This window comes from Phascolarctos cinereus, unplaced genomic scaffold (genome assembly GCF_003287225.1).
Source record: "Phascolarctos cinereus isolate Bilbo 61053 unplaced genomic scaffold, phaCin_HiC Scaffold_4;HRSCAF=312, whole genome shotgun sequence".
Lineage (NCBI taxonomy): Eukaryota > Metazoa > Chordata > Mammalia > Diprotodontia > Phascolarctidae > Phascolarctos > Phascolarctos cinereus.
Genome location: NW_027555847.1, coordinates 147,190,147 through 147,214,889, shown reverse-complemented (window position 1 = coordinate 147,214,889; position 24,743 = coordinate 147,190,147). Strand labels below are relative to the sequence as shown.

At 40.5% G+C, this 24,743-nt stretch overlaps 1 protein-coding gene across 1 annotated transcript in view; it reads left to right on the top strand.

Annotated features, from left to right (window-relative positions):
• The first annotated feature begins 2,301 nt into the window (after nt 1–2,301).
• GNA14 (G protein subunit alpha 14) overlaps nt 2,302–24,743 on the top strand; it is a 266,352-nt gene continuing 243,910 nt past the window's right edge. The window contains exon 1 of the mRNA XM_020995630.2: nt 2,302–3,732. Within this exon, the coding sequence (XP_020851289.1) occupies nt 3,609–3,732 (124 nt within the window). The 5' untranslated portion in view covers nt 2,302–3,608. The remainder of the gene's footprint in view (nt 3,733–24,743) is intronic.

Genomic DNA, 24,743 nt, shown 5'->3' with positions numbered 1-24,743 from the left:
GAATTTGGAATTCAAAATCTTATTAAAAAAAGAATGTTGAAAACAAAAAAGAGAATTAAACTTGTAAATTAAAAAAAAGAATTTTGCACTTATTTTCAAAAATTGTTCTAGAATTGTAACATAACACAGTTGGCAGAGAACCTAAAGATCTGTAGGAGGAGGTACAGTGAAAACCTTGGAAAATTAATTAATTTCCTCTCAGTTTCCTCATCTATAAGATGAATACATTGAAATAAATATATTGGAAAAGATGATCTCCAAAATCCTTTCCTCTAAAATCTATCATATAATCCAGGGATTCTTAACCATTATTGTATCATGGACCTCTTTGGCATCTTGGTAAAGACTATCGTCCTCTTCTCAGTACAATGGTTTTAAATGCATAAAATTAAAATAATTAGGATTATAAAAGAAACCCATTACATTGAAATAGTTATCAAAACATTTTAAAAATGATCACCCACCCCAAGAACTCTTCATCTAATTGCTGTTAAAGGTGGAGAAACTGAATGACTTGCCCTGAGGTTAGCTGACTTGTTAGTTCCCTCTGATTGTTGGGTGGACCCATGGACTCCAAAACCTCCATTTAAGGAAAGAGCACAGGTCTGAGCATTTCATTTCTCACCTGGCTATGCTTCTTTCCCGCCATGACTCTAGGTGGGGTACCTTCCCCAGGCACTCCCCCCACCTTTTTCAGTTTTCCTTTTGTGTTTTCCTCCTCCTCCCTTTAGATTGTAAACTCCCTGGGGGCAGGAACGTTTTTTTCTTATTTTAAAATATCTGTATCACCAGCGCTTAGCCCAGTAGGTATTTCATAAACGGTTATTGACTATTTGGTTACATAGCTTACTAGTTAGTTCTAGAGAAAGGCACTACAACCCAGGTACCTTGTTTCCCAGGCCAGTGCTCTTCCCAAAAATTCACCTACATGTTTTGAAATAATAAATGCTTGTTAAAGTGAACTGAAATCCTACCACCTATCTTGGATTTCTTTTTTCCCTACATTTTGGGCAGAAGATAGTATAGATAGCCGAAAACTCTTAAATGTTTTCTGAGCAGACATCAAGTTTCTTCTGGGGATTTTGTTTTTTAATCCTCTCGAATATAAAGCAGCTATTAATTTGACAGTTCCAAAAGTCCATAGCACAAATGCAAAATGAAGCAGAAAGTGAAAACGTTTGGTCAACACACGCCAGTAGTCTAGGCTCGATTAAAGTTTCAGTCAGGCAACTTGCCTGTAGGGGTCACTGTTAGCACCAGCCTATTTCTGCTATGGTAAAGAGGAGAAGAAATAAGCCGTAAACGTTTAAGAATGCGTGCACATAATAAGTTTTTAATGCATGACCAGTTTACATTCTTTGGACTGTAAAATATACAGTACAACCCTGCAGCAAAATAGCTCCACCTTGCCAAGTTCTTTATGCTCTATAAAAAAAGACACACAACTCATTTCACTGAACATGCTGCCCAATTATCAATGATTAAAAGATATGATTCTCCTTCTAAACTTAAATTTGCCTGTTCTTAATGGGGCGCCACCAGCTAATTGTCTGCCGCCATAAAATATTTACAGTGTAAATGCTGACTCAAAGACTTGAAGTAATAGAAAATTTAGTTACTGAAGACATCAATCTCCTCATATTTTCTTTTCTACTCATCTCTCTCCCCTCTCGATATATCTGTTCTTGATGCCTCAGTCTAGTGCAAGGCGAAAACAATGCAAAAAAAACCGCATTCTGCCTTTTATACTCAATTTTTTTTTTGCTCTTGGCCAGTGATTTTTTAAAAATCAGTTTTAGGTGATTCCAGGTATGAAAATCCCACCTCCTCAGAAGATTAAGTAGCACATCTATAGTTTAGTGCTTTGGACAGTTGCCTGGGGACATGGAAAGCTTAAGCGAGTCAAACAACGTGCTCGAGGCAATACTTGAACACAAGTCTTCCGGCCTTCCAAGCTGCTATAGCACACTGCATTTCTTAGTTGAAGATACAAGTTTTAAAAGGCAGATGCATACATCTGTAGCCACTAATTATACTTGGATGTACAGTATACAATTACACCCACACATAAAGATGTACACGCAAACACATATAGCCATAAATATTCATAGAAGCACCTAAAAAACAAAACTTTCTGTCTAGTCTTCCTATAAAACAAATTCTTAAAGGGGTCTGTGTCAAACAACTGCTTTGAATTAAGGAATAGTCAGGTGTTGCTCCGATGCTCTAACTTCTAGGAGAAGGGTTTTTTTTTCTATGCTAAAATATGCAAACTATCCATCAGCTTCCATTTCCTCTTTCCCCTGAACGCCCTTTCTCAAATCCGGTGGGTGTGGGAAGAATCCAGAGATGATATTTACACGCGTCTTCACTTAACTACTTGGGTCGAGTCCAGGAGAGGCGACTCTATAACCGAGGGGTTTTTTAACACTCTTCCCAAATCGCAGTAGAAGGGACATTTTGATTATCTACACAAGCGATTTGGGAGCTCGAGAGCTGTTCTTCTAGGGCAAATTGACCGAGGAACGGAAGACGTCTGAGGAGCCTCAACCCCAAGTGAGGGCAGCAACTTTGGCTCTGTTCCTCGTGCGTTCACCTTCCGCAGCCTTCTTCTCAGCTGTTGGGGAATTGTGGAAACTCCCTCACCTGTGGGAACCCGGATTTGCTGAGGAAGGGAGCGCGGGCACTCAGGGCTTGCTGCCACTCCCCTGACGCTCCTGCAACAGTGAACAGCCAGCAGCAGCGCAGGTGCTGAAGGTTTAGACCCAGGCGTTAGCTCGCCCCCACCCCTGTCAGCCCCAGTGGGACCCACTCCATTGCTAACAGACGCCATTTATCGGGGGTGCCCAGCTCGAGGACACAAGCTGCAGCTGAGTGTTCCTGGACTCTCCGCCTTCTTCTCCTAAGCCGGGAACAGCAGGAACCAGAAACCTTTCCCTAGGACCTTTCCTGCGGCCCCTTCTGCTTTTGGGGCTTGAATCTCCTGGGCCTCCTGCAGCGGCTGCCTCCTCCTCCACCGCCGCCTCTGGCCAGTGCTGTCGGGGCCCCTGGGCAGCTCCACCCCAACTTTGCGCGTGAGTCGCACCCTATCCTCCCAAACGCAGCCCCCTCTCTAGGTCCACCTACTCCGGCGCCAACAAGAAGCTGCACTCGAATTTGGAGGAAGCCAACTCAAACCTTCTCTGATCCCCTCGGAAAAAAAAAAACAAAAAACGAAAACGAAAAACCCGAATAAGGTTATCCGAACCCGGGAGGTAAGAAGATAACGCGCTCTGCATACACTGGCACCCTTAAGTTCAAGGAACCCTGCAACTGCCTTGGCTTGTGCTGCTGAGGAACTATCCTTCTCGCCTCCCCCCTCCCCCGGGAAGCATTGTCAACCAGAAAGAAACCCCTTCAAGCGAGTTAGCTCTTGGGACGCGTTTTAGAGGAAAAAGAGACCTCCCTTCTCCTCCAACTAAACCCATCCTTGTCTATTAATCCCTCGATCAGACTGGGATTGGAAAAGCTGAGGAGGAGAAACCACTTTCAGGGAGAGCATCAGTAGTGGGTCCTAAGCCTGGTTCCGACGCCCCGGGTGACCCATACTGAGGGGGCTGTGCGAAACCATGGCCGGCTGCTGCTGCTTGTCCGCGGAGGAGAAGGAGTCGCAGCGCATCAGTGCCGAAATTGAGCGGCAGCTGCGCAGGGACAAGAAGGATGCGCGCAGGGAGCTCAAGCTGCTGCTTCTGGGTGAGTGCGAGGTAGAGCGCGAGTTCGGCCCTCTGTAACTTACGCGAAACCACGTATCCGATCACCCATATTCAGAGGTTGCGCTGATGGAAATACCAGCATCACACAGTGTGACTAATTTCTAGTAATCTAATCTCTTAATCTAATCCCTGATCTCTTATTTGCCACATTTTTCATTCTTTCCGTAAAGTTTGGTCAGGAGGTTTGCAACCTTGGAGGTTTGAGTTCCCTCCACGATATTTTTTTTTTGGCGGGGTGGGATGGGGCCTTCCCCTTTACCTTGTACCAGTGACAGCCCACCCTTCCACCAAACCTAGGCCAAGGACTCGAACCACGTTATTCCTCCCCCCTTGTCCACCCCTGCAATAGTAATTTTTTTCAGTTACATGTAAAGATAGTTTTCAACATTCACATTTATAAGATTTTAAGTTCCATTTTTTTCTCCCTCCTTCCCTTCCCTCCTCCCTACCCAAGACGGCAAGCAATCTACAGCTATACATGTAAATCATATTAGACATATTTCCACATTAGTCATGTTGTGAAAGAAGAATCAGAACAAAAGGGAAAAACCGCGAGAAAGAAAAAACAAACAAGTGAAAAGTATGCTTCTATCTGCATTCAGACTACATAGTTTTCTCTGGATGTGAATAGCATTTTCCATCATGAGTCCCTTGGAATTATCTTAGATACTTGCGTTGCTGACAAGAGCTAAGTCTATCAAAGCCGGTCATTGCACAGTGTTGAACCACTTTATTAACCGGCTGCTTTCCCTCTTTCCTTTTTGCCTTCCTCCTAAAGCAATAAATCTACCTTCTCTTTCTTATCTCTCTAGCTAAGAGCCAACTGGAATGGACCGTGGAGGTGCCCTTTGGTGAAGAATGTTGGCTGGGGGGCGGGGTACAGTGCCGATCCTCACTCCATTTTGCTCTATGCTCTGAGAGTGATCTATTCCCACCTTCTCACCGTGATTTCTGCCCAACATTAAACCTTCTATCTTATTGCCACTTTTCCAGCCCCCTGTGAAGTTAGGTGCTGGCTATCATATTTCAGAGATCCTCTCGTTGTTGTTATCATGCTATATGTAAAGTTCTGGAACTTTAATGTCAGAAAAAAACACTGCCTTGCAATGCTTGGCAAGCAGTTTGTGTGTGTGTGTGTGTGTGTGTGTGTGTGTGTGTGTGTGTGTGTGTGTGTGCGCGCACGCGCGCACGCTTTACACTGGAGCCTTGAATAATGTGATTTCGGAGGAAAAGTGGGGAGGGGGCACTGGAAATTACTGTTAGGGTTTATCCTGTTAGCCTGTCTAAGGCTAACGATTATTGCTAACTGCTTAAGCACCTATACTGTGTATTTCCATTCTTCTTGTGAGGGACCAAACAGGCTGTGTTTAATTTAATTTTCACATATTTATGTGCTGTCTTACTTTAATGCCACTTTATTTTAGTGGCAGATTTATTTGTGTACAGAGTGCTGGGCTTGGAGTAAGATCTACACTTGGGCTCTAATACCACCTCTTGCACTAGCTATGTGATCCTGGGCAAATTATTTCATCATTGTGCCTCCAAACAACTAACTCTCCAAAACAGGTTCTTAAGAATAGTCAACTCGTGAGCTGATCCAACCATTCTGGAGAGCAATTTGGAGCTATGCCCAAAGGGCTATAAAAATGTGTATACCCTTTGACCCAGCAATTCCACTTCTAGGACTATATCCCAAAGAGATCATACAAATGGGAAAAGGACCCACATGTACAATAATATTTATAGCGGCTCTTTTTGTAGTGGCAAAGAATTGGAAATTGAGAGGATGCCCATCAATTGGAGAATGGCTGAACAAGTTGTGGTATAGAAATGTAATGGAATACTATTACACTATAAGAAATGATGAACAGCTGCTGACTGAGTCTGAAGACATGGCCCAACATTGAAATGAGGCAGCTTCCATGCTCAAGGCCCTACAGAAGGCCAACCAGACCATTCTGAAATCTGAGAGATTCAGCTTTGGTGAGTGGCACCCATCATGCCTGCTGCCCTGAGTCTGCTATAACCTTAAGGGTAGGGCTGCCAGCTTATGTTTTTACTGACCTCATTCCAGGCCCTGTTGCCTTTCCCCTACCTGTCTGGTCTGTACATTCTCATCATGATCCTGTTCAACAGGCCTTCTTGCTGTGGCCCTTTTGACACCAAGAATCAAACTCCCAAGGATTATTTTGAGTGAAGGCACTAGAAAATGAACATGGTTACTTGAGGGAGTTAGCAGAGAAGAGTCATTAACATAGATAGCCATCTTTCCCCTCTACTACCCCACTCTAATTCTGGGTATGGCTCCTGTATCTACCCACGTGTATGGCCTAGTGTATTGAGCATGTCCATCCCTCCTGTCTAATTTTCTTGGTAGTGTGGAGAGTGGATGGGGTTAGGGGGTGCAGATTTGACCCATTGAACTGTGAGTGATTTCTCTGTCTCTCTCTTCCTCCATTCCCCTTTTTGCTGAATGATGAGGATGTCTTGGAAGCAAGCGGCAGGAAAACTCTAGCCTTAAGTGAAGGAGGGGGAGTGCCACCATGGAGCAGGCCATGCACCAGGATGCCACCACCATTTCCTCAAGACCAGGGCCAGGATCCTCAGAGCAGGAAGGGAGAGCAGTCTAGGAGTTTTTGGATAGAGGTCTATGGTTTTCACCTAGTAAAAATATTCAAGCAAAAAAAAAAGGAAAAAGAAAAGAAATGATGAGCAGATGGACTTTAGAAAAACCTGGAAGGACTTATACGAACTGATGCTGAGTGAAGTGAGCAGAACCAGGAAAACACTGGACACATTGATGACTAACTTTGATAGAGTTGGTTCTTCTTAGCAATTCATGGATTTAAGACAACTCCAAAAGACTTACGATGGAAAATGCTGTCCACATCTGGAAAAAGAACTATAGAGTCTGAATGCAGATCGAAAAATATTATTTGCTCTCTCTCTTTTTTTCCTTCTTCTTGTTTGTAGTTTCTCCCATTGGTTCTAATTCTTCTTTACAACATGACTAATGTGAAAATAGGTTTAACATGAATGCATGTGTAGAGCCTATATCAAATTACATGCCATCTTGGAGTAGGGGAAGGGGAGAGATGGGGAGAAATTTTGGAACTTAAGATGTTATGGAAGTGAATGTTGAAAACTAAAAATAAGTAAATAAATTTTTGAAAAAGAATAGTCCACTCCAGAACAGGGTCAGAGAACTCCATTTGTTTAAAATTTGATAACTGTTGCAATACAGTTGATCTTTGTAATCCCATGTGTTTTATGCATTTAAAAATGTGATTCTGAGAAGGGGTCCATAGGCATCACCAAACTGCTCAGAGAAATTATTTTCTATTATATTAATAACCCATGATTACTTAGATCCAGTTTTTTTTATTTCCTCATTCAGAGACTAGCCCCTGTAGGTCTGTTAGTCAGTCTCTGCAGGGCATGGCTGATTTGATAATGATAATGACTGACCTAATTGTTGGGGTACACACTCCTCAATCTTTGGCAGGACCCCACCCAACTAGGAGACTTCTGTTTGAAGTGTAAACCAAATCTAATCTAGGTAAATTGTTGCCCTTAGGGAATGGTCCTTTATCCTTGCACCCCTCCATTGGAGTTTAGGGTAACCCAGCTAATGAAGGAGAAAATGGACCAGCGTGGTCTGGGTGGAAATGGATTCCTCGGTCCAGATTGCTGAAGGCAGGTGAGTCTCATGATCAAACCAATTTCTTAGCAGGAGGTCTAAAGACTTTCAGCCCACCTCCTCATTTAAATGTCCACCAATCAGGGTTGATTTTCACCAAGGGCCACCTCCCTTTTCCAAAAGTATATTAAGGCTTCCAGTCTCTTCATGGCTTTGACTTTGGTTAGGGAGAGAAACCATTGACCATCAATTTATTGATTATTACCTGGCCTAATAAATTATTAATTACCCAGAAACTGTGTCCCAGGATTTTCATTCATCACACTGCCAAAGAGGTACATGACATAGAAAAGGTTAAGAACCTCTGCTTTTAGCCAATAAGTGAAAGATAACTTCTGTTAAAATCACAGATCCAATGGTATTTATGGGTAAGCTGGCTGCCCAGTAGGAATTCAGCTCGGCCAACACTTATTAAGCTCATACTTTATACAAGACAACTATCATTTTCCTCAAATCTCTTCTTGGGCTTAAACATTCCAAATCTTTCCTTTAAAGTCCCCCTCCCCTACCCAGATCTTGATTTTTAGACAAATTGACATCTTGCTATGCCTCCTCCATCTTGTAAAGTTTTTTTTAAATTTGTGACCATTAAATTTTATCTTATTTAGTTCACGCCGTGTCCAGACTCTAGCTAATAATAAAATCTGGCTTCTCTATAAACATTTCTGTTCTGAAAACTGCTTTCTCAAAGGATCCACAATAACTTCCTAATCAATATATCCAGTGATCTTTGTATTTCTTCCTTGAACCCTCTCCAGCATCTTTTACTTTTGACTATCTTCTCTACTGACTTCAAGGACAATATATTCCCCCAGTTCACCTTTTACTCTCCAAATGGTCTTTATCTAAGGAAACTGTCTATCTTCTTTATTTAATTGTAGGCTGTTATAAGGTGGATGTTTCAGAAGGTTCTCTTTTCCTTGACTACCTCTTTCATTCCCATAGCTTCAACTCTCCCCTGTATGGAGCTGACTCCCATGTCTTTCTCTAGCCTCAATTTCTCTTTAGGTCTACAGAAAATATTTTCATCTGGCTACCCCCTCAGCCCCAGCAGTATCCAAACCAGATCTTTCTCCCCAGACCTGTTCTTCCTTATGATGACAATTTCTGAAAGTGGTACTATCATTTTTCCATTGCCCCATGTTAGAAACCTTGATGAAATGGATTCTTCCATCACCTCCCACACTCAATCCAATCAGTTCTATTTCTGCAATATTTCCTCCCCTGCCTACTACAGTGTATTCTCACCATCCTGGGATAGGCTTTCCTTACCTGGTCTGTTAGAGGCTATTGCAACAGATCTCATTGCCTCCACTGAATCCCCCTTCCAGTTATTCTTTTACTCCGTTGCCAGACTCTGCTTCCTTAAAGACATATTTGGTTATGTCACTCTTCCAAAACCTTCAGTGTTTTACCAATAGTAAAACTCTTTCAAGATTCTTGGTGGTTTGGTGACAACCTGTCATTCTAGCTTTATCTCATAGTCCTTTCCTATATGTACTCTATGTTTCAGCCCAACTGGGAGACTTGCTTTCCCTGCGAAATGCTCCATTATTTCCTGTCTCGTGTTTGCTTGTGCTGTTCTTTGTACCTGAAATGCCCTCCATTCATAGCTTCTTACCTTTTGAATTCCTATCTATCCTTTTAAGTCCAACTCAGACTCCTTCTGGAAGCTTTCCCTTATACTTGATTATCTTTCCTTTCATCCTCCAAACCTTACATAGAAAACTTAAAAAAGAACTACGACACTTTGAAAATATAATTTAGCATTATAATTTCTATTAATGTGCTATTTTGCTCTACTAAACAATAAGCTCAGTGATAGCAGATTTGGGGTAGCGAGGAAAATTGAGACAGGCATTGAACTCATTTGAGAAAGGAGAGAGAATATTCTGGGTGTCAGTAGATAATAGCTACCATGATCTGGATTGGGTGACAAATTTAGATTCCATGAACCTCAAAAGAGGAGAGGTTGTTGAACAATGGTGGTAGAGGAAGTGTCTAGATCAGGGGTTCGGAAACCTTCACGTCTATAAAGTTCGGATTCAGTCAAAGGGCCACATTTGAGGACTTGGGCCACATTTGAGGACTTAGGCCACATGTGGCCTCAAGGCCACTGGTTCCCTACCCTTGATCTAGATGTAGCCATGGGAAACGAGGAACGTTATGGCACCCCCACTACAACTGAGGAATCCGGGGGATGAATGCAAGTCTAGTTAGTACTAGAAAGAGTGTCTAGGAATGTGGCATCATGAGGCTGCGGTAGTCATTTCATAGTAAGTGCCAAAAGATGAGAGGAGCAAGGAAGGAAATGGTATAAGATAAGAGGAAGTTTGTAAATTATGGAGTATGCATTTCAGAAGGCCCAGGTGGAAGGGGTGATTACATCTGGAAGAGGATGGGGCAGAGAGAGAATTGAGTTGGGTGCAATGAAGATACCTGGTAGTGGGGAACAAGAGACAGAGAAGAGTTGAATTCAGTACTCCAGTGGAGAAAATATCTTTGTAGCTAATTTAGGCCATGCAAATGTAACCATAAGTTTTGGCTGCAGTTTTGACTATACTAGCCCAGTAAAGGAAGATTATTCCATTTATACACAGAAAGTATTTACTGACTTCCTACGGTGTTCCAGTGACATCTCCTTTCTGGACCCTGATACCTATACCAGGCACCTACAGGGGAGTAGGGAAATAAGGATTACACTATGTATTTACTAACCTTTTCTGCTATTCCTCCTCCAACTTTATACAGGTTTTATATGAGCATCCTTCTCCTAGACTACTAATTGTGGCTGGAGCTTATCACAATCACACTGATTTCATCGACTGTAAATCTATGTTGTCTGATCTCAGTTGGCCTCTTGCTACTGCAAGAATGGAAGGAGTGATGACATATTGATTTTTATGTCTCATTCCCCACAATAGTTGTTTCATTTTCTTACTACTTTATTTTCCCTTTGAAACAGATGGCCCAGCTTGTGAATTGGGGCCCCCTAAAAGGAAAATCTCTCTCAACCAAAAATCCTTCTCCCCCCCCAATTCTTCTGCGACATTTCCTTCTTTTTCTTTAATACCAGACTTCTAGAGAAAGCTCTCTGTATTTGATAGCTCCCTCCGCTTGAATTTCTTTCCTTACTGTTTTATTGAAATTGTACTTGGGCCACCAACGGGGTGCTAGTAAATGCTCAACAACCAGTTCTCCTTGAGGAAAAAAAAAGTAGACACAACACATTTTTATGCTTAATCTACATTAATAATATTTTCTCCATTGCTTTTTACAGTCTAGACAATCAGCTAAGCAACAAACCAAACCTTAATTCTTAGGATTTACTGATTTCCAGGTGTAAATGTCAACCCTAAAAATTTAACAATCTCCAGTTTGAGCTGGCTCCAGCATACCACTGTCGAGCAATGACTTCCTTATCAAATACAATGGGCAATTTTATTGCGCATTCACCAGCAGTAAGTGACTTGCCTAGGGTCACACAGCTAGTGTCAAGTGTCTAAGGCTGGATTTGAGCTCAAGTCCTCCTGACTCTAGGGCCGGTGCTGTATCCACTGTGCCACCTAGTACAAGGGTTTTTTTTTTAAAGTATATTTCAAATTTATCGTAGTAGTTCTGCCCCAAGCACAAGGGTTTTTTAAAAGTATATATCAAATATATCATAGTAGTTCCAACATTGCCCTTCTGTGAATTCTTAACAAATGATTCCTTGAAAGAAACAAAAGGAAGGATAGAAAGAAACACAGACAAGCAAGACAGCTTTGAAAGCTGAAGATTGCTTTTCTTTTAAGTAAATTCGATCTACAGGTAATAGAGATCTACAATATCACGTACAATTATCTTTTTCTGTTCTATCACGTATATAGAAATGCTCAGAGAGAGTGTTTAAGTTCAGAATAGAAGTAAATTTAAAAAATGATTCATTGGTACTCTTTTTTTTTCTTTTAAAAATAACAATATCTCTAAACTCTATCACCCCACCCCTAAATAAAACTCTCTTTTATAACAAATCAAATTCAAATAAAAATTTATTTTATTCTCAAATGTCCCAGAAAAGGGATTAGGGGAAAAACTTCATTCCTTCTTGCTATTGCTTTTATAATGGAGGAAGAGTCAGAGACACACTAAATGGCCATTGTGGTAATTCAATGTGGACAGGAACCTGGACCAGAGACTAGTTTTGTTTTGGCTTTCTGGCTTTAATAAGGCTGAATTTCTCTAGCTTGTGCAAACTAAACAATACTGGATTTGGTTAATATTGACATTGACCAGTTGCTTCAGGGTTGTTAAAATGTCTTATTGTCAGTTATATTAAAGGTAAAGAAATTGAGTGACTTGCCTGGTGGTATTATAGATGACTAGTTCTAGAGGTAAGACCTAGAGCCCAGGTCTCTTGACTTTCCAGGCCAGTGCTCTTCCCACAAATTCATCCACATTCTTTTAAAAATTACAGTAAGAGAGGTGCTTACTTAGGATAATTGAAGCTAGGCAATAAAGACTGTTTTGCTGTAATGGATTTATAATGAATAATTGCTAGAAATTGTTTTCTCAAGTGGAAAGAGCAGGAGATGAAAAGGAAATGCAGAGCAGCCTCCCTCATCCATTAGCAAGCAAAAAATATTTCAAATCTAGTAGGGGAGAACAAAAGCAAAAATCTTATGTATTCCTTTTCCTTACCTCTTGATCTTTCTACCTCTTTTTGTCTCCCTGGATTTAGCCCTTATCATTGATATATTCCAGGTGCCAATGTGATTGAGCAGGATCTTAAGTGTCTTCCAAGTTGCTTTTTTAAGTTGCTAGTGAGGTTGCTTTTTTTGGCAAAGGATGTAGCAGCAAACTGGAACACAACCCAGGAGAGTCAAGCAGACAATTCCAAATGTCAGCTAAATATCGCCTAGTAAAGGAGGGTAGCATATCATTGTATAGTTATCATTTGCAGAATAGCAGCAGTTGAGGTACCAACACATAGCCTTAATAAGAACCTAGTCTGTGATATGCCTTGATCTTCTGATATATCTTGGCCAGCAAATCCTTGGGTAAAATAATCTTTTTGGGGTGCTAAGTGTTTTGGAAGTTCAAATGGAATTTTCTTCTTAGGTGATTGGGATGTTTGAAGTGGGAAGAGATAGGAGAATTGCTACTTCTAGAGAATAGGAAACAGTTTTCATTTAATATTTTGTATGTGTGTGTCTGTCTCTTTTTCTGTCTCTGTCTCTTGTCTTTAAACAAAACTTTTCTTAGTACATTCCAGATAATGCACTTTTATCCTTACCTTTTTCTCCTTCCTTACTCTTTCTTCTTTCTCCTCAGGTTCTTGAAGTTAAGATGTTGGTTACAGACCTGAATGTCTTCTTGGTTTCTAAGTTCTTTCAGCTGTTACATGAAAATAATGGGAATAGGAGGTGGCCTCATCAGATAGGAACACCATGACTTAGGAGAGACTTGCTTAGGAGAGAGTTAAAGCTACCTCCCACCCTCTAAAGAAGAAAAGCTGGAAATAACATACTGAGCAAGGAGAAGATGCCAATTCTGGAAAGTTACTAGCAAACACTTCTTGTGATAAAGAAGTGGGGATTTTATAGGACTTGCAAGGTCATTTTATTAGTGTGGGTCAACAGTGTTGGTATAGAAGGGGACAAGAGCTAATATGATATTTGGCTTCAGTCTAGAGCAGGGGTTCTTAAGCTTTTTTGGTCTTGGACCCTTTTGGCATCTGGTGAAGCCCTCTCCAGAATAATGGAAAATAAGCTTATTTTCAGAATGTTTCTAAATGCTTAAAGTGAAACAGGATTACAAAAGAAACCAATTATACTGAAATGCAATTATCAAACTTTTTTTTGGGGGGGTGAAGCAGTTGGGGTTAAATGACTTGCCCAGAGTCACACAGCTAGTGAGTATCAAATCTGTCTGAGGCTACATTGGAACTCAAGAGCCAGTGCTCTATCCACTGCACCATCTAGCTGCCTGTATCAAATAATTTTTTGAAAAAGTTCACAGACCTCAGGTTAAGAAGTCTTGATCTAGATTCAGGAAATCAATGATCCTTTTGTGCTTTGCCTTGAATGTACTACATCTGGAAACTTCAGGTTAATTTTTGGTGTCACATTTTAGATGGGATATTGACAGCAAACCATGCATGCTTGATTGACTGGTTGTTGTCCTTCGTTTTCAAAGAGGACCAAAATGACATCACTATGTTAGAGTCAAGTTACAGCGTGTCCGACTGGCTGATCAGACCAATACATGCTCGGAATGTTCTAATGCAAGTCAGACACAAATAGTCCATGTGATAACATTTGGGATGGATTCTCTAAATTTGCACATCTCACATTTCTTTTGAGCTATTTCAATTCTGCTTTGCTCAGATAGGTCAGCACCTTCTCTGATGTGGGCACATCATGCTGAGTGGTCCCATACCAGTGTCTCCCATGTTACATACCCAATTCCAAACTTCTTAAGAGAGATCTTGAGAGTGTCTTTGTATCACCTTTTCTGACCACCATGTGAGCACTTGCACTGTGTGAGTTCTCCATAAAATGGTCTTTTGGGCAAGCATACATTTGGCATCCAAATAACGTGGCCAGCCCATTGGAATTGTGCTCTTTGCAGTAGAGTTTGCATGTTTGGCAGTTTAGTTCAAGAAAGGACCTCACTGTCTGGTATCTTATCCAGTCAGGTGGTCTTCAGACTCTTCCTAAGACAATTCAAATGGAAGCAATTCAGTTTCTTGGCATGGCGCTGGCACATTGTCCCACCCTTACCCAGTAAATAACTGGAATAGAATCAGCACCAGGTACTTAGCCACATGAAAGGAGCCTAATGGCGTTCAAAACCTCTTCTTCAGTTGGAACTTCAGCTAGGGAGGGATTGACTTCAACCTGAAGTAAACAGTCAATGGCAATATTGATCGACGATAGTGTGTTGAGAATACTATAGACATCTCTCTAGGATCATGTCCTTGTCACTAATCAATGTGGCTCCATCAGCACTGAGTAGTTGAGATGCACCATGGGTCTTTGGCCCATAAATAGCCTTTGGGGCACCATAAAAGTGCTTTGGAGTGTTACTATCAGCATAAAGATGAATTTCATTTGCCTTCTTACAAGAACCCTGCATCTCTCTAAGTTTCACTTGTACTTTACTTTTGATAGAATTAAATGTTGCTTTCTTAGAGATGGATAAACTATCCTACTTGTAAAGACTGTAGAGTTCTTGTTTTTCATTTAGCAACTTCTGAATTTCCCCATTATTTTCATCAAACCAGTCTGGATGTTTGTGAGTATTCTGACCCAGGTGAACAAATGCAGTGCTGTACAACAAATCTCTGAAAGCTGCTCTTTCCTTTTCTGCTCCACTACTGCCAACTATGTGTTGACTCAACTTTTCTTCCAGGCTAACAACAAACTCTTTTGCTCAAAGAAGCTCTCTAATCTGTTGACATTAGTTCTTCTGGTAGTCATTTTGCCTCGGGGCTGATGCTTTTGTTGAATGTGAATATTTAGCTTAGGGAGGATAAGTCTATGATCAGTCCCACACTCTGCACCACACATTGCCTTCATCACTCTCATATCCTTTCTGTCTCTTCTCTTTACAATCACATAATCTATTAAATGCCAATGTTTGCTGTGAGGGTGCATCCACAAAGTTTTATTGTATTTAGGTAAGCAGAAGATAGTGTTGGTGATGAGAAGGTCATGAGATGCACAAGTCTTCAGTAATAAGTGACCATTGCTGTTGCTGTTTCCAACTCCATTCCTCCCAAGGAATAGTAGTCTAGTAGTCTGAGCCTACTCTAGCATTAAAGTCACCCAGAATTATAAGCTTGTTCTCTTTTGGCACTTTGATGATAAGGGTCTCCAGGTCTTCATAAAATTTTTCTTTGGCCTCTTCAGGGTTTGTCATGGTGGGAGCATGGGCATGGATGGTGGTGGTGTGGCATTTTCATGAGCCTGTTGTTCATGCCTTTTGGTAGGCATACAAGCTTGTTGACTAGATTAGTTTTGATTGCAAAACCTACACCAGTTTCATGGCCCTCCCCTTCACTGTGGCCACTCTAGAAAAAACGTGTATCCAGCTCTGACTTCAGTAGGCTGGCCTTCATTTGCCAGCCTTGTTTCATTTAGGACTGCTCCTTTTCTAGCCCCTTCTTCACACCAGGAGGTGAGCAGTGTGATCCTTAAAAAGCTGCTCAGATGCCCAGGAGGCTGCTGAATCCCACTGCTGCTTCCGGTGAGAAGACCACCCTATGGCCTAGGATGCTGTGACTACAGCTCCCAGTGTATCCACACCTGCTGCTTTGTCCCTTGTCTGTAGCCATAGGACTTTGAGATAGATAAAAATAGTAAAATTGTATGGGAGATGTCTTTTGATTCATGTGTAAATTGGATTTAAGTGAGGAAGAATGGAATGAAGTCGTCGGCCTCACTCTCTCTTCCAGAGTCATCACAGTCCAGTGGCAGGACAGAGTCCCGACAACTGGTGATGGCTCAAGATGCAGTAGATGACCTTCGTGTCTTTGATGTCTAACCAAACTCCAAGTGCTCCACAGCGTCTGCTTCAGCTGCCTTCATGGCCATTGGAACAAATTGTTCTTATCTGCCCATTCACCAAGGGGGAAATCTTCACGTGCTCGAGGTAGACCCACCCCAACTCAGTAGGTTTGTTGAGACCGCTTGGTTACCCTCAATCTGGTTTAGCCCATCTGCCAAAACAGTTTATTGGGGTGTGGCCACTGTGCATGTTACAGCTTCTTTGAGCCACAGGTAAGAATCAGGTGGATCAGGTGGAAAGCAGCCCTGAAAGTGGCTCAGCAGCCCTCACACCTGAAGTACTAGTCTTCCCTGAACACCAAGGGAACACCCAATTTTGTTTTATTTTATTTTTGCCTTTTTGGTGAGGCAACTGGGGTTAAGTGACTTGCCCAGGGTCACACAGCTAGTGAGTGTTATGTGTCTGAGTTTAGATTTGAACTCAGGTCCTCCTGAATCCAGGGTGGGTGCTTTTTCCACTATGCCACCTAGCTGCACCCTCAAGTGGTTTTTGAGGCTGGATTTGAACTCACGTCCTGCTGACTTCAAGGCTGGAGTTCTATCTACTACGCCACCTAGCTGCCCCACCTACATCCAATTTTAGATAGGATATTGACAGCCTAAACCATGATATACAAAGAATGGGTGAAGGAGCTGGGGATATTTTAGCGTAGAAAACCGAAGACTTTGGGGGCAGAGTGGGGCAACTATTTGAATTCAGTTATTTGAAGGTTTCTTTCTTTTCCTCATGTGGAAGAACTAAAGAGAAGAGGGAATAAACTCCTTGTGCTAGGCTTCGAAAGGACATAACTGGGACTAATGGGTGGAAATTATAGCGAGGCTGGCAGATTTTTGATTTAACATAAGGAAAAGTTTGCTTTTTTCTATTGGAGCTGTCCAAACTATGCAAATATGTGCCTCAGGTAATAGTGAGTCTTTAAGCAGAAGTGATGCCCACATATGAGGATATTGTAGATTGCATTCATGATTTGGCTAAGGCTTGAGCTAGGCAATCCCAGAGGTCCTTTCTGTCTCTGTAGTTCTCTGGTTCTATGCCAAATACAAAAGAATACTTAGTTTTACAAAGAAGAAAAAATAGGCTTTTAAATTAAAGAGGGAGAAGCAAAGTGAATTGCTTTTAGGAAGGTTGCTGATAAAATAGGGAGAGTCATTTTATAAGTGGTTTAAATTTTATTTCTGCAAATGACTACATTTTTCTCTGTCACTTTTAAGTGAAATAATTTGGAAGCAGTCCTCAATCATTGGCAAGCTTGGATAGAGAAAACCAGGTTTGAGTGGAAAGAGTGGTTGAATGTCTCTGATACACTGTGGCCTGTTTATTCTGTTAGGACTAAAGTGTTAGTTGCATTGTGAAGTGAAAGGCATAAGGGATGAAAGTCAAAGACAGACAGTAGGAACAAAAATAAATCTGATGAGGAAATGATTGGCATATTATGATTCAAAATAAAAATAGCAGAAGGATAGTTAAAATACCTAAAGAGAAAATGAAAAAGAAATAGAGCTTCCCTCCACTACACACACACACACACACACACACACACACACACACCACACACACTCACACTCTCTCTCTCTCTCTCTCTCTCTCTCTCTCTCTCTCTGTCTCTCTCTCTCCTTTTTTTAGAGGGATGGAAAAAAAGAATTTTGCTGCTAATGAATTACTTTCATTTAGCTTTTACTAAGTATTATGATAGGTAATTGAGATAGATTAAAAAAAAGTGTAATCCCTGCCCTCAAGGTGCTTGAATATTACAGAATGAGAGGGAAAGCTCCGTACAGGCTGCATGAGTCATATTTGAGACATTCGTTCTTTTTTTTTTTTGGTGTATGAGTTGTGTGTGTGTGTGTATGTGTGTGTTGTGTGTGTATTATAGGATATTTTTTTTTGTTTTGAGACATATGTATCTTGGTGCAGTGGATCTAATGCTAGGCTTGTTATAGTAAGGTAGGATTCATATTTCTTCTCTCACTTACTAGCTTTGTGCCTCTGGGCAAGTCATTTGACCTCAATGCATTTCAAATATTTCCCTAGACTGATCCTGTTTAATCATGGACTCAGCTGTTGAGATCTGCTTTGGTGGAGGGAGTTTAAATACCAGGAGTCATAGACCTGCAAGTATTCAGGGAAAAGATGCCCAATAGACTGTTGTGGGATGCCAGTATGGGCAGATTTCTTGTACTTGATTGTTCAGTTGTATTCACTCCTTGTGACCCCATTTGTGATTTTTTTGGGGGTAAAAATACTGGAGTGGTTTCCCATTTCCTTCTCCAGCTCATTTTGCAGATGAGGAACTGAGGCAAACAGAATTAAGTGACTTGCCCAGGGTCACACAGCTAGTAAGTATCTGAAGCCAGATTTGAACTCGGGAAGAATCTTCCTGACTCCAGGGCCAGTACTCTGGCCACCTAGCTGCCTTGTTAAAGGCATGTTAATTATAAGGTAGTGGGGCTTGATTGAGACAATGAAGCCAGCCTCACTTAGTCAAGAATTCCTTTATTGAGTGAGAACGCATCTAGATTGAACCAGTCAACCTGGAATGTGAACCAGGTATGAACAGGTTCCAGACTCCCCCTTGGACTTCTGAATGTTTAAGGGGTTTGGCCTAGTGGGGCTTATATAAACTCATGGAGCTAATTTGGAATTGGAGATTTGAGGGTATGGCAGCAGAAGGGAATGCATGGGAACATCAAGAGCTAAGCCAAAAAAAGACTGATGGCACAGGACTCATAGGTAAGAGACGAAAGAAAAAGTAGGACTGAGCTGTAACTCAGAGAATATTTGAAAGGGATAGCAAGTTGTGTATAGCAGATTTGCAGTTTCATGTACAATCATCTTTTTTATTGTACTATGTCATGAAAATGATTATTTTCCGTAAGATAAAATTTTTTTAAAACTTAAAAAGTAGAAAAAAAGAATATAATTGGGCAATTGCCTACATAGAGATTGTTGTTGAAGCCATTCACCTGGATGAGTTTACCAAAGTAGAAAATATGAAGAGAGAAGAGATCTAGGACAGATCATTGAGCAATACCAGTGTCTAATGGTAGCCATCTTGGGGAGGGATAGAAAAAAGGAATTTACATAATAAGTTTATTATATATTTAAAAGGAATAGCAAATTGTCCATAATAGATTTGCAGTTTCATGTGCAATCATCATTGTTATTACACTGTTATAGAAATTTTTTTTATTCCATAAATTAAAAAGAAAAAAAATTATTTTGTTTTATTTTTATTTTATTTTTATTTTTGGGCAATTAGGGTTAAGTGACTTGCCCAGGGTCACACAGCTAGTAAGTGTCAAGTATTTGGTCTGAGGTCAGATTTGAACTCGGGTCCTCCTAACTTTAGGGCTGGTGCTCTATCTACTATGCCACCTAGCTGCCTCTGAAAAAAAATTTTAAAAAGAAAAATAGAGGACTCTTTCTCCAGTTTCTCCTACTTAGTGACTATCTAGTAGCAGATATTATTACATACCTTTGCCTCAGCTGTCAAAGAGAGATTAACTAAAGAACAATATAAATTCTAACTCAGGCACAAAACCATACCTCTGTCTAAATGTTAGGAATTCCGAACTGGGGGCTTTGAGCAATTGTGGTGGTATTAACTTTTCATTTACTATAAATTTCCTAAAGGAGCACAGGAAGAACCTGCAGACCTGATGGGCCAATATAGTGCTCTTAAACTTAAAATGAGCTGGTTATTTAATGTAACAGGGTGTGACTGATTACATCTCCAGAGACAAAGTCAGTGAAAATTATTGCTGATCACGTATAGCCTCCGTTCCAAACAATTCAATACTGTTAACAAATGAAAAGGGGGAAAACGTTCATTAGGTTCTTACTATGTTGCTGCAAAGCACTGTGCTTATCACTGGGCATAGGCATGGCAAAGTGAGAGACCTTATCCCCCCTCTTTTTTTTTTAACAGTGAAGAAGCTAGTGAACAGGAGTGTGTGCTTAACACTAGTAAGAAATCTGCTTCCGTTCTACTGCCTTTTCCTTCCCTCATTTACAGGATTTTGCCCTTTCATTTTAATCCTCCTCTTCATGATCCACTTTCTAAAGTTGATATTTGTTTTGCATAAAATTGATCTGGCTCTTATTCTATCCATCCTCTTAAACCCTGCTGTTCTTGTTCCTGTTTCTTCATGATGATTCCTTATTTGAGTTTGCTATTTTTTTCTACTCCAAACTCTATTTTATTATATTTGGGTTTAACTGTCTTCTGTTCAGTTCTAGCAAAGGTGCCCATTTCCCCTTCCTCCATGTTGACATAGTCTTTTCCCCTCACCTCCTGATTATATGAAATAGTGAGTTCTAACTCCTTTCTCTACCTTTCTTCCTTAGTGTATTCCATTTTACTTGCTTTTCTTTCTTCATATAAATTCATCAAAATCAAGTGATTAGTCATCTCTAGGGCATGTCTTCCAACTACAAATCCAGTACTCTAGAGCTAATAGCTCATGCTAAATTGTTTAATAAATCAAGCAACTGAGGCTGATGGATAATACTAAATGACTTTAGATCCCAGGATTTGGAACTAGAAAGTACCTCATGAGACCATCTGGTCCAACAGCTTCGTTTTTTACAAATGAAAAACTGAGACCTAGAAAAACTAAGCAACTTGTCTGAAGTCCCAAGTCACAAAGCTAGTATTTCAAACTGAGTGTGGTTCTCTTACTCCAAATTCAATGTTCTTCTCAATGCCTCACTTCAGCAATAAAGAGTGTTAAGCATGAGATATCCTGGAGCCCCTGAGGGAAAATGGGGCAGGGGGAGGGAAAATGGCATAGTCCTGCCCTCAGGAAACTTACAATGAATAGATCAAACTCTCAGTGAAATATGGCAGTTTCTGGCCTACAGCCTAAACTTGCCTTAGGGTCCAGTGCTTTTTCGGTTACATAAGCCTATATCCATGGACCTAAAGTTAATTCTTTATGAAATGTTTATAATATTCAGAAGATGGGTGAAATTAAAGATAGTTTTGGTTAATTACTAAGTAGCAGTCATTAGGCACACAAAACATATTTCTGTAAACCCACATTCAAGGCAGTTCACTGATCTATACTTTTTTTTCAACAGACTGGTCCTGATACTAGGAGATTAGTTAAATAGTCTGAGTACAAGAAAATTCAGAGTTGGAAAATAAAGGTATATGAGAAACAAGAGTCCAGCCATTTACCACCAAGACAAACAGTAATGTTGAGCTGAATCTAATAAGATAAAAGTAAGAATAGAGATAAAGCAAGCCCAAGCTATGGGCTTACAAAATCAGCTTCAGAGGTACAAGATCAGGAGCCATGGCTAGAAAGTAGTTCATCTGAAAAATGATCTGGGGGCTTAAGCGACTACAAGCTAAATATTAATAAGGTAACATTGCTTTTTTTTTTCCTTCGGTGAATCTATGATCTCATCAATGTTGTTACTGTCTCCAACAGTAGAAACCATACCTCATATTATAATTCTCTAGTCTGCCTTTTTGTAAATCTTCCACAGGGTCCATCACGTGGGGGACATGTAAAATGGTAGCTAGAAAAGCTAATGCAATCTTAGACAACATTGAGAGGCATGGTTCAGGACTCCTGGACTTTGCCTGTATTAACCCACATCTGGAGTGTTGTATTGAGTTTGGGACACCACATTTTAGCGAGGCAAGTTGGACAGCACCCAGAGCAGGGCACCTAGGATGGGGACTAGATCATGCCATGCATGGGAGGATTGGTTGAAGGAACCTGGGGAGTTTAGCTTGGGAAGAGAGAAGCCTTATGTGGGGGAAAGGAGCAGAGAGATAAAAGGGCCTCTATTTATTTGGTGTTAATTTGTGGAAGAAAGATTACACTTGTTTTTATTCTTCTCGGAACAGAACTAGAGGCAATAGGTAGAGGTTGCAGAGAGATTTAGCCTTGACAAAAGGGGGAAAAGTCCTAAATAGAATGATTTCAATGGAGAATAAATGGCTTCTAGGGGTAGAGAGTTCTCTGTTTCTCTGTGTGAATCTTCAACCATACTAAATGTGTACTTGCTAGGTGTTGGGGTACAGCTTTAACACCAGCACCCTTTTAGTTTAGGTGTAGTATAGGGATGAAATGAGGCACCTGTAAGTCATTGAGGAGGTTTACTTTGCCCTAACATTGTAAGAATATGCAACAAGAATACAGTTGTACTTAGCTTCTCTGCAGATGTCTGCGCTTTGTCTCCATCTGGAAATGTGTCAGTAGGTCAGCAGGGTATGATGACTTGTGTGGTCTTAGGGACTCACCTTATCTGAGAGTCCCAGACTCCACATGGCTGGGACTTTTTATGACCTTAGATGACCAGGAAAACATATTAGTGAGTCCAGGGCCAATCAGATCCCAGGGCACTTTTGTCCTTGGCTTACCTTATATTGGTTGGGAGAGGTGGGAAGGGAAGGGATAGAAGCTAAGGCCAGTCTGGCTCTGGGGACAGTTTTGTCTTCTTTTAGGTAAAGCCTTCTCATGTTGTGGGTGACAGAGAAGAAGTAACATCAGAGAAGTACTGGTCCTATCGCACTGAGACTGTAAAATAAATCTCCTCTACAATTACAAGTTGGACGAGATAGCCTCTGAAGGTCTTTCCAATAATTATAATTACATACCCCTTTTACTGTCTGAGTGTGTAATGTGTAGTTTCCTCAATATAGAGCAGGCAATATTTTTATTCATGTTTGAAAATGTATTTTTGAAGGTCTGCTTAAATTTAATTTTGACTCTTTCCTGTCAAATAACGTAATTTTTTTCCTTTAAAGCTTACAAACTGCTCATAACAGGTCATGGACCTAACTTCAAGAGGTTTCCAGAGACTTGTTTCTGTTGTTATATTAAAAGATCAAAGAAAATTAGTTTGTGTAATGAAAGTCAGTGCTCAGGCAGACCAAACGACCCCATTTGGCATTTCTTTGATTATATTTCAGTTCTCCAACTATGTATTTGCATCTTCAGAAGTAACTTATCAGTAGCATATGGAGATCAGATTGGGTACTCTATATTATCTTCTGAAATTTACATAAAAAAATTCAAGCTCATAAACCTTTTTTTTAAAGATTCAAGTTTTAAAATGGCAAATGAACAAGAGATTTATGAAAGACAAGTGTTAAAATTATGTCAAACATAGAAGAATGTACTTTATGTAAGGAGAAAAAAAATTGCTGTCTCCTCAGACTAATGACTTAAACTTATTAAAATCATGATTTAACTCAAATCTACTCTGCTTTAAAGTATCTTCCTGAGAGAATTCTTCTTGTCACTACTTCCTCCCTCTCTACATTCTCCTGTTCTTACTAAATGATGATTATTAAGCCTGACATTCTTGGCAACTGTCGTAATTTGTCATTTGATGCTCATTTTCTGAGTTTGTCACATTCCCCCTCTTTCTCCAAACTAGACTCATCTAGACAGTATCCATTTTTCTTCCTGATGGTGTCTTCCTAGTTGGATTAATTTAATACAAAGACAGTAGTGAATCTGGCCCTGTCTTTAGTGATGGATCTTTAAAGAACTAGTCTGAGAGCTTTGAGCACTTGTAATGCTAGCCAAGAGGGAAGGTTTCTTTGTAAAAGTATTATTTTGGTCATTTAAAAAAGTGGAACCCTTTTCTTGTAACTTTGAGTTCTCACTGGATTTTGTTTTTCCTTCTTTTATCTTTAGAAATTTGAAAAATAGATGTGAGCTGTCTTAATGTTTCTCCTTCTCTCTGTGTTACTCCTGTCCCATGCCAAATAAAGTAGTTCTACCTTTTAAAGGTTTTACAATATATATCCCTCCTTTGTATTATAAGGGGTTCTCAACACAATATGCATTTAATAAATGTGATCTTGAATTATGAACAAATTAAAGACTGTACCTTCTCTAGCAGAATCTCTGCCCCCTCCCAAGTAATTTCTGACCTTTAGGGACAGTTAACAACAAGAATCTATCGCAAAATTACAGTTTTAGTATGGGAAAAGACCTTATAGGTTATAGTCCAACTCATTTGTTTTACAGATAAAGATATTGAATCCTAGAGGAATAAAGTGACTTGCCCAGGGTCACGTAGGTATGACTTGCCTAAGGGAGATCATAACATAATCCTAGAGAATTCCTTGAGACCAGACAAATTGTGATTCACCCAGAGTCTGCTAGTGGATGTAGGAGGTAGGATTTAAATATGTTTTTCAGATTAGAGTCCAGTGTCCTATCCATCTCTTTTGGAGCATCTATCTTGATGTATAAACAGAGGGTTCTTCTGTACTCATTAGAGTTAGTAAATTAACCAGACGTTTATGAACTGATCTCTCACTTCCTGGGGGTAGCATATTGAAAAGTTCTTAAGCATACTGAAATAAACTGATTTTGATAAGTAAGAAAATCCAAACCATAGCTAGCTTTGAATACATTACTTAATTGCTATGATAGTATTAAGTGTTTGGAAGGGGGACAAAGGGGAGATTAGCAATTTGCCTCTGGCCCAAGAATCCACTTTCTTTTGTCATCATTTGTGCATCCTTTCTCTCTCTCTCTCTCTCTCTCTCTCTCTCTCTCTCTCTCTCTCTCTCTCTCTCTCTCTCTCGCTTTTTGGTGAGGTGATCGGGGTTAAGTGACTTGCCCAGGGTCACACAGCTAATAAGTGTCAAGTGTCTGAGGCCAGATTTGAACTCAGATCCTCCTGATTCCAAGACCGGAGCTCTATCTGCTATGTCACCTAGCTGCCCCCTCCTTTTCTCTTTAGTGGAAAAAATGAAA